The sequence below is a fragment of the Rhinoderma darwinii genome, chromosome 1 (genome assembly GCF_050947455.1).
Source record: "Rhinoderma darwinii isolate aRhiDar2 chromosome 1, aRhiDar2.hap1, whole genome shotgun sequence".
In the NCBI taxonomy this organism is placed as follows: Eukaryota; Metazoa; Chordata; class Amphibia; order Anura; family Rhinodermatidae; genus Rhinoderma; species Rhinoderma darwinii.
Window position 1 is genome coordinate 182810064 of NC_134687.1, and position 10001 is coordinate 182820064.

The 10001-nt window shown below is 46.1% G+C and overlaps 1 protein-coding gene across 1 annotated transcript in view; it reads right to left on the reverse strand.

Annotated features, from left to right (window-relative positions):
- The window catches only part of METAP1 (methionyl aminopeptidase 1), a 79580-nt gene extending 72858 nt beyond the window's left edge, over window positions 1–6722 (reverse strand). Inside the window, exon 1 of the mRNA XM_075860642.1 lies at window positions 6394–6722. Coding sequence (XP_075716757.1) covers window positions 6394–6507 — 114 coding nt within the window. The 5' untranslated portion in view covers window positions 6508–6722. The remainder of the gene's footprint in view (window positions 1–6393) is intronic.
- Between the last annotated feature and the right edge of the window lie 3279 nt (window positions 6723–10001).

Below are 10001 nucleotides of genomic sequence, written 5' to 3' on the forward strand. Positions count from 1 at the left end.
GGTTCAGAGGGAGCCCCCTCCCTCTGTGTCTACCACTTAAATGCCGCGGTCGCTACTGATGTTTGCTGAAACGACAGTTGCTTACTTTATGCCCGATTTGAAAAAGAAAAACAGATCATGGCAAATTGAAAAGCACAGACGAGGCGGAGTTCACAGAATTTTAATTGTAGATTTTACCCTTTCCATTACAATAGGGTGACATCTGCATCAAATCCGCAACGTGAACTCAGCCCCAAAGTGAATGTAGAGTATACAGTAAGCGATTAAATTAGTCAATGCAGCGAACATTTTGAGGATCACAAATTGAAAAAACAGTAAAATTTGTATTCAACAAAATAGGAAAACAAATCGGAAAAATCGCAACGTTTTCACAGAGGTTTTACTCTTTAAGGCTATGTTCACACAGGGAGGATACGCCTCTGAAAAAGGTACCCAGCGTATCCACCCTGGCAGGAAAAGGGAAATCCACACAAAAAAAAAAAAAAAAACTGCCAAATTGTGGTTCCGTTTTTCGGCCGGAACGTCTGCTGCGGAAATGCTGCACTGAAAAATAGAAAAAAAATGGATATACTTACCATGGAGCGCATCCCTCCATTATCCTGCAGCCCTGGAATGACATTTACACAGCATGTGGATGAGATTTGTTAAAATCTTACCCACTCTGCTGCTACTGAATTATGCTGTGGACTTTCCACAACGGTTTTCATTGAGGAAAATCTGAAGTATTTACGCTACGTGTGAATTTACCCTAAAATAATCGGCGGACTCCAAAACAGGGCTTCAGATTAAAAATGATTGTACACCCCATGAATTTAAATTTTGGTTGGTATTTAAGAGCAGATCTTTCAACCGCCGTTTTCTCTCACGGCGATTCTTTTAGTGTGCCTTCAGCGCAGACCAGTAGGCCAGCTTCAAGTCGGCCCGATGCCAGACAATCAGCGGCGGCTTAATATGTGTGGCTTACTGAACCGCTCAGTGTTAACGGCCCGGTACTTGTTAGGCCTTACGCACACGACCGTGAATTTGCGTCCGCAATTTATCCACATTTTTTGCGGACCCATTCCTTTCTAGGGTCCCATGCACACGACTGGTTTTCACAGATCTGTGCTGGGGCCGCAAATCTAAATCACAAAAACTAAGGACAGCTAATTTTACATTCAGGATTTGCAAGTTCACACTACTGTTTAAGCCGGTCAGAAAGACTATATACTGCAATACATTAGTAGTGCAGTATATAGTGTAAGCGATCCAACAATCGCTGGTTCAAGTACCCTAGAAGGACTAAAAGAGCGTAAAAGTCTGAACTATTACAATATATTATTTAATCAGCACGGTGTAAACAGTGTAAAAAAAATATATATAATACGTTTGGACAAGACCATCGGCTGGGTTTCCACAGGGCGTTTTGAATGCGTTTTTACTTCAGTTTTACAATGTGGTTTTCGGCCGTGTAGCTGTTAAAGGTGATGCACATGGTATAACCAGTAAATATGTAAACTATGGCACAGTAACTTATAAGTGACAGCATGCTGTCAGCGCAGCATAAACGTGACAGATCTGCTTGACGTCCTGTCCTGTCCCCCCAGCACTGCCTGCAATTTGAAAAGTACACTAAGATGAAGAATCGCTCTGCAATCTGGGGCAGCAACGAGCAGCTGAACGATCTTAGACAGCTGCCATGCTTGTGAGTGGTCACCTATTTGGAGCAATGAGCAACCAATGCTGGCCCCTGGCATGCCATAAATTGTGTGTTCGGTGCACGGTTATGTTTGGTTAGCATTTTAACATCCTAATTTTGCTTGCTGCAGCTATGTAGGGACGTTTTAAGACCCAGGGGAACGGTCATGAGGAATTTGACAGTCCAGTGTAAACGCTGCCACCTGTCGGTCCGTCAGTGCTTTCTATCACATGTAATATGGTTTATTTTTACATTTTGTGATAAAAATTATTTTAGCTCGTTAGTGTTTATCCTTAAAAGGCAAAACGTTCTCAGTTAATGCTTTGCACATACTAGAAGTTATCATTTCTCCCCACATCACGTTTTTATGCCTAGACGCCGGGAAGAGAACCAAATCTATACCTTAAATGTAGGCTGTGATGGATGGCTAATAGTTTCATCCTTTCCCCATAGGATATAATGGCATCAGTTTTAACGGATATGACACCAACTTTCACAACCCTTCTCATCAGTTTAACGCATCCCTCACCAATACACTATAGTGGCATCCCTCACCAATACGCTATAGTGGCATCCGTTCAAAGAGAATCTGTCACCTGCCCATACACGTGCAGCATGTCAGGCTTCGTTCACATCTGCGTAGGAACGGAGCCCTGACTGACACAAACTGAAACCGTCGACTACGGTATTCATCCGGTCAAAACAACGGAACCCTTGCACAACAGAGACAAGCAAACCATTGGCACCGGATCCATCACCATTGAAATCAAAAGTGATGGAAACGGAAACCTACGGTTTCCGTTTCTGTCTGTGAGGGCTCCGCTCCGACGGAACGGAGCCCTGACGCAGCTGTGAACGAAGCCTTAGGGTATGTGCACAGGACAATGCCAAATACGTCTGAAATTACAGAGCGGTTTTAAGGAGAAAACAGCTCCTGAATTTCAGACGTTTTTACAAGTGCACGCGTTTTTAGCGGCGTCTTTTACGGACATAATTGAAGCTGTTCTTCATTGAGTCAATGAAAAAAGGCTCCAATTAGGTCCCAAGAAGTGTCCTGCACTTCTTTGAAGCGGGCGTAATTTTACGCGCCGTCTATTGACAGCAACGCGTAAAATTACAGCTCGTCTGCACAGAACATCGTAAGACCCATTGCAAGCAATGGGCAGATGTTTGCCAACGTATTTGAGCCGTCTTTACAGGCGTAATTCGAGGCGTAAAAAAATTACGTCAGAAAAGAGGACGTGTGCACATACCCTTAGTGTATGTGCACACGAGAAGTGCCTTTTACGTCTGAAAAGACAGACTGTTTTCAGGAGAAAACAGGTGCCTAGTTTCAGACGTACAAGCTCCTCCTCGCATTATGCGAGGTGTCTGACGCTCGTAAATCTTGAGCTGCTCTTCATTGACTTCTATGAACGGCTCAAATTACGTTTCAAAGTGTCCTGCACTTCTTTGCCGAGGCAGTCAATTTACGCGTCGTCGTTTGACAGCTGTCAAACGACGACGCGTAAATGACAGGTCGTCTGCACAGTACGTCGGCGAACCCATTCAAATGAATGGGCAGATGTTTGACGACGTATTGTAGCCCTATTTTCAGACGTAAAACGAGGCATAATACGCCTTGTTTACGTCTGAAAATAGGTCGTGTGAACACAGCCTCATAGTCAGGGCTTCACAAACACGGTCTCACTTTAAAAAAAAAAATCTGACTTCCTCCGTTATTTACATATCGGTGCCGTTATATTTGGCGCCCGATATGTAAATAAGCCCCTGAACAGTCAATGGGGCGTTTCTATCTGAGAGTGCTCTCTGCAGAACCACCAGTCTGTGTGTGCTCTCGCGGGAGGGAACACAGCGCAAGCCGTCCGTAGCTGATTGGACAGTGTCAGAGTGAAACGATCACGCCCCCTTTCCATTTAGTCAGATAGAAACGCCCCATTGACAGTTCAGGGGCTTATTTATATATCGGGCGCAAAATATAACGGCACCGATATGTAAATAACGGAGGAAGATAGGAAAATAGTGTTTGTGAAGCCCTGACTATTACATGCTGCACATGTATGGGCAGGTGAAAGGTTCTCTAACAGATGCCACGAAAAGCTATGGAAGAGTTGATCAGTTTAACGGAGGACAGACAGTGGCATATGTTACCCATAGGCTACTAGGTTTAAAAAAAAATAATCTAAAAAGAAAAAATAAGTATATGTACACTTTTTTTTTTTTTTTGGACTAAGAAGGATGGAATAGAGCAGTCTGCTACGCTTTTCCATACTTTTTTATTTGCAGTATACTAACATATGCCAGACAGAGGCCAAAAGTACGCTCGTGGCCTCTGACAATGGAGCGGTATTGACAAGTTTAGCACGTACATCTGTAGCTTTCCCGACATACACGCCAAACAAAGGTTTAAAAAAAAAAAAAAGGGGTTCTCCCGCCATTTTTCATTGATGGCCTATCCTTAAGATAGGTCAATATCAGATCGTTCAGGGTCCAACTCCTGGCGCCCCCACCAATCAGCTAATTGATGGGGTCACAGCGTTCATCGCAGCAGCCTTTTCCCAGTTTGCAGACATAGCACTGCACATATATATGTCACCTGTGCCTGGGATTGCAGTTCCGGTCCCATTCGAGTGAACGAGATGGAGCTGCAAACCCAGGCAGAGCCGCTGCGGATAGGTACAGTGCTGTGCCTGGTAAACACTGAAGAGACCGCGGCGACAAACACCGCGGCCCCTTCAGTCAGCTGATCGACGGAGGTATCGGGAGTCAGACCACCACAATTTCATATAAATTACCTATCCTAAGGATATGCCATCAATTAAAAATGCCCGGAGAACCAGTTTAATGTGCCCATAGACAGAGCTTAGCTGTCCAAAATCTTAAAATAAACTTTTGACATTAAGGTGGGTTTCCAGTCCCTAAAAATCGAAGGCCTATTCTCAGGATCGATCAGCTATTGATGGCCTGACAGAGACCAACTACCTGGACCCCCGCCGATCAGCTGTTTGGAAGGGGGTGCAGCACTCGTACGAGCAGTTTCCACTAGCGCACTGTGAATAGTCACAGATGTAGCGACGATTCACAGTACTGCAGCCTTCTTCTGCCTTTGAAGTGAATGGGAGAAGGCTGCAATACCCATGAATCGCCGCTACATCTGTGCCGACGATTTACAGTGAGCAACTAGAAATAAAGGGGAAGCAGCGCTAGTACGAGCGCTGCGGCCCTTTCAAAACACCTGAATAAAGGGGTTATCCAGGTTGGGGGCGGTTTTTTATACTGATGACCTATCCACAGGATAGGTCATCCGACACCTGGACCTGCACCAATCAGCTGTTCCGGCTGCCTCCAGAAGCTATCCGGTAGTGTGTGTCGGAAGCAGATGGCTCCATACACTAATAGCCGTGCTGGGTTACTGCAGCTCTGCTTCCATTTACTTGAATAGGAGAAGCTGCAGTACGGCTGTTATACAGTGATCAGACTTCTGCTTCCGGCGCATGGAGGTAGCCGAAACAGCCAATTGGTGCGGGGTCCGGTTGACTGGCCCTCACCGATCAAGTACTGATAGACTCCTGCTTGTAAAAGACATACTATGGGTATGCTCACAAGTAGTCCAACATCTGTCAGCTGACTCACCAAATGGGACCACATGCCCACAGCCCCTTATCTGTGGATGCAGCAAACGGTTCTCGGACACTCAATTATAGCAGTGAAAAATAATGGAAGGTTGGATTGGTCAGTTTCTTATTACTGTGTAGAGTAAGGCCTCATGCACACGACCGTAGTGTTTTTCTGGTCCGCAAATTCCAGGACCGTGTTCCGTGAAATGTCCTCCGCAGTTCATCCGTATGTAATCCGCAGTTCATCCGTACGTAATACGCAAAATGCGGATAAAAAAAAAAAGCCTAGGTTAAACAGGACGACGACAGAACTCATTCCCGGTCGTCGCCGAGCAACACTTCCGCAAATCCGCAAACTGCGGTTGACACACGGAGGTGTACCCGCATTTTCCACGGGCCCATTGACTTCTATGGGCATGTCCGCATCGAATTTGCGGGCCATAATAAGACATGTCCCGAGTTTGTGCGGCACGGATTTGCGGGGACCCGTGAAAACACGGATAGTGTGTATGGGCCCATAGAAATGAATGGGTCTGCAATTCTCACGTGGATTTTCGGGGGAATTGCGGACGCAAAAACACGTTCGTGTGCATGGGGCCTTAGGGAACAGACTACGCTATCCTGCCACCAAGGAAAACTTTTGACCGTATTGAAGGCCGACATAAGCCAATGCCATCAGAAAAGTCCCATTGAACATCATGACAGAACAGACATATACGGCCAAATTCATCAATGACATCAGGGAGGCTTTAAGGGTTTCCTCTGGAGCCAACTCCTGGATTGGTGACTAGACCCGGAGTTGCTACATCATATATGGGCATATTATAGACTTGTGTACATCAATGTAACCGTTCCTGACATGTACTACTGCCTATGACATCAGGGCACATGCATGGTATGCCTACAGTGAGGCCGACATGCGCAAGTGCACCACATGGGAGAGCCTGGCACCCATTCACCACACGCGCAGTGGCTATACATGGTAAGCAGCACAGACGAGACTACACGCAGCATTCCACATAGAAACACATACAGGACATGTGTGAGGCACCCGAGGAGGACACAGAATGGGTTAGGCCCCCAGTGTATGACCAATACCTGCGAGCAGAAGTACGAGCCATGGATGCCCAGCTTGAGGCAGGTCGGGCACTGCAGCTTGGCCTCGCTGGTGCAGTGCTCTGTCTCACACACTCTTCTCGCCACCGCCGCCATGCTTCACCCGGCAGCACCCACAGGACGGCGGGGAGGAGACGTGAAGAAGGCGTGTGCCGGCGATAGAGACTGCTGGGCGGTGCTGTGACCGGCCTGTCTGGGGAGATAACAGGGAGTGACGTGCAGTGACAACAGGAAAGGGAACAGCTCCTACAGCTGTCCAATGTCAGCACGCCGGTCACGAGGGAGAGGCCGAAACCAAAGAAGCCTCGTCCGATAGGTGGCGGCTCTTGTGGGCGGAGCTGCGTGGGCGGCTGTAGATAACAAGGGAGCGGATAGCTGGGCATGTGCAGCGTGAATGGGCGTGGCTAGCTGGTAAGATATTTCTCACAGGTCTTCTACCACTGCAGTACAGAACAGGGAAAAGTTATGACAGAAGGTGTGGGCGGGGTTTATAAATGGGAGGGGTTATCGGTGGAAGGTTGTAGAACGACCTGTTCACGTTTTTGGTGTGGTTAGTGGCAGTGCGTGAGACACTAGGGGAAGTGACAAGAGGGGAATTTATTTTGAATGAGAAGTAGTTAAAGCAATTGTCCGGTTTCATTAAATTAACGTTATTTTTGTAAGAATAAAAGCTATATAATTTTCCGAAAAACACTATTATTAATTCCTCACGATTTTCAAGATCTCTGCTTTCTGCTATTCAGTAAAACCATTCATTATTTACTTCCAGTGGTTAAAATTCTGTCCATGGTCATGCGATGGACACACAGGCATACCTCCAACTGTCCCGGATTCAGCGGGATAGTCCTAAATTACGGCCGCTGTCCCGGGCGGCCAGGGCTATGTCCCACTGTCAACTGTATCTGCGTCCTCAGGACGCAGATACAGTTGAACCCGATCCTGAAGCAGGGGACCGTCAGCTCTCTGCTTCAGCATTAGTTCAGAGCGGATGAGCAGAGGGAGCTTCTCCGCTCGCCAAGGACTCCCCGGGAACAGCGCTACCTTAAGTGCTGTGCCCGGGGGAAGCCCTTGATCTCACTGTCCATATATGGACAGTGACGTCAGCGGCTGCTCCTGGAGCGGAATCCCCATTGCCGACACTGGCTGGGGATTCCGCTCCTAGAGGTAACCCCTGACCTCTATGTCCATATATGGACAGTGACGTCAGAGGCTCCTCCTGTAGCAGAATCCCTGGTCAGAGCGTCCGCAGCGCTCTGGCAGGGGATTCCGCTCCAGGGGTAACCCCTGATGTCACTGTCCATATATGGACAGTGACATCAGGGGTTCCCTCTAGGAGCGGAATCCCAGAGCCTATGCTCTGGCAGGTGATTCCGCTCTTACGGGGAGTCCTAATGGCGCTATCCATAGGGACTGGGTGTAGCGCTATCTATAAGGACGGTGGCTCTGTCTTTAAGTGGGGTGTGGCACTATCTACATGGGCACTGTGGCACTATATAGAGGCACTATATACAGGGAACACTGGCGCTATCTACATAAGCACTATCTACATGGGCACTGTGGCACTATCTCCGTGGGCACTGGCACTTTATGTATGGGCACTGGCACCAAGGGCAGCTTAGGGGCCATTATACTGCATAGGGCATCTAAGGTGGCATTACACATTATGGGGGAAACTATAGGGGCATTATACTATATGGGGCAGCTGTGTGGGCATTATACTGTATGGGGGCATCTGTGTGGGCATTACACTGCATGGGAGAATCTGTGTTGGCATTATACTGTATGGGGCATCTGCGGGCTTTATACTGTATGGGAGAATCTATGGGGGGCATTATACTGTATGGTGGCAACTAGAGGGCATAATAATGTATGGGGCAGATATTTGGCATTATACTGTGTGGGAGGCACTATGGGAGCATGATACTGTAAGGGCTGAACCGGGTCTGCATGGGCGGGGATTGTTTGGGATTAGAGGCGTGGCTTAAAAGAAAATTTACACGTCCCTCTTTGTGATACATGAAAGTTGCGAGGTATGTGCTGGGATTGTTAGAATACATAACAATGATACACATACTGTAACAAGCCATACCGAAGTGTCGGGCTTGTGAATAGACATCGTGTCCTGGCTGGAAGCGATGTCTATTCACTCTCAGGACACTTCAGTAACATTAATGTGTGAGTAAGTGACAGCACATCATGATCTTGCAAGATCACTATGTGCTGCGTACATGAATGGAGAGAAGTGTATGACGTTGATTGGTCAGCGTCAAAAACTTCTCTTTACAACGCCCACTTGGTCAAAAGTGAAAAAACACCCAGTTGGGCATTAAGAAAGTCATTAGCGTAAAGCTAAAATACGTCATAACTTGGTCAAAATTGATCGTTTTTCTAAATAAGAAACACGAAAATGTTTGAGGGGCTATTGAGGGACTATATACATGATTATGTGACAAAAAATTGTATTATAAGTGACAGCCAGCACGGTTTTACCAAGGACAGAAATGTCAAACTAACCTAATCTGTTTTTATGAAGAGGTGAGCAGTAGCCTAGACAGAGGGGCCGCTGTTGATATAGTGTTTTTGGACTTTGCAAAGGCATTTGACACTGTCCCTCATAGACGTCTAATGGGTAAATTAAGGACTATAGGTTTAGAAAGTAGAGTTTGTAATTGGATTGAGAATTGGCTGAAGGACCGTATCCAGAGAGTTGTGGTCAATGATTCCTACTCTGAATGGTCCCCAGTTATAAGTGGTGTACCCCAGGGTTCAGTGCTGGGACCACTATTATTCAACTTATTTATTAATGATATAGAGGATGGGATTAATAGCACTATTTATATTTTTGCAGATGACACCAAGTTATGTAATATAGTTCAGACTATGGAAGATGTTCGTAAATTGCAAGCAGATTTAAACAAACTAAGTGTTTGGGCGTCCAGTTGGCAAATGAGGTTTAATGTTGTGAAGGATGGTTTATTTGCTTATATTCTCTGTATGAAATTACATTATGAATTATCAAGCAGGATGCCGAATTACTAAGATATGTATTATGTGAAAGTGATTATAATAATGTTTAAATGATTTCATTTCGTGCAGCAGCCATCTTGTCTGGAGTTCCCATCTTGGTTCTTTTGTAGTGAATAGGAAAGTCATTGTTCCTTTAACACAAGTAATGTTTATTTCGTATGTTTTATCTTTGACCTTGGCTCCCATACGAAGCTTGCAGAGAAGGCACAGGGAGTGAGAATGGAGGGTGGCAAATATGCTTGTGGGAAGGTCTCCCCCATCTCCACGGGAACATTCTGCCCAAGAGAGATAAGGCCACCTGCAAACCTGATGTGTGAAGAATTATAATGATGTATCTGGAATGTATCTTATGGTCTGCTATTGGCTGAGTAACAATTATTGTCACATTGTCTCTGATTGGTTAACCTCAAGCCTACACCCCTTCTGAATGATAGTATTATAGTTTGAGTTTGGAAATAAACCTCCAGAGGAGTTTTTGGAGCATATCAGCAGTGTCTGTGTTTTCTTCTCCTCTCTCGATATATATATCGGTATGAAATATCCTGATTAGGATGCTGGATAAT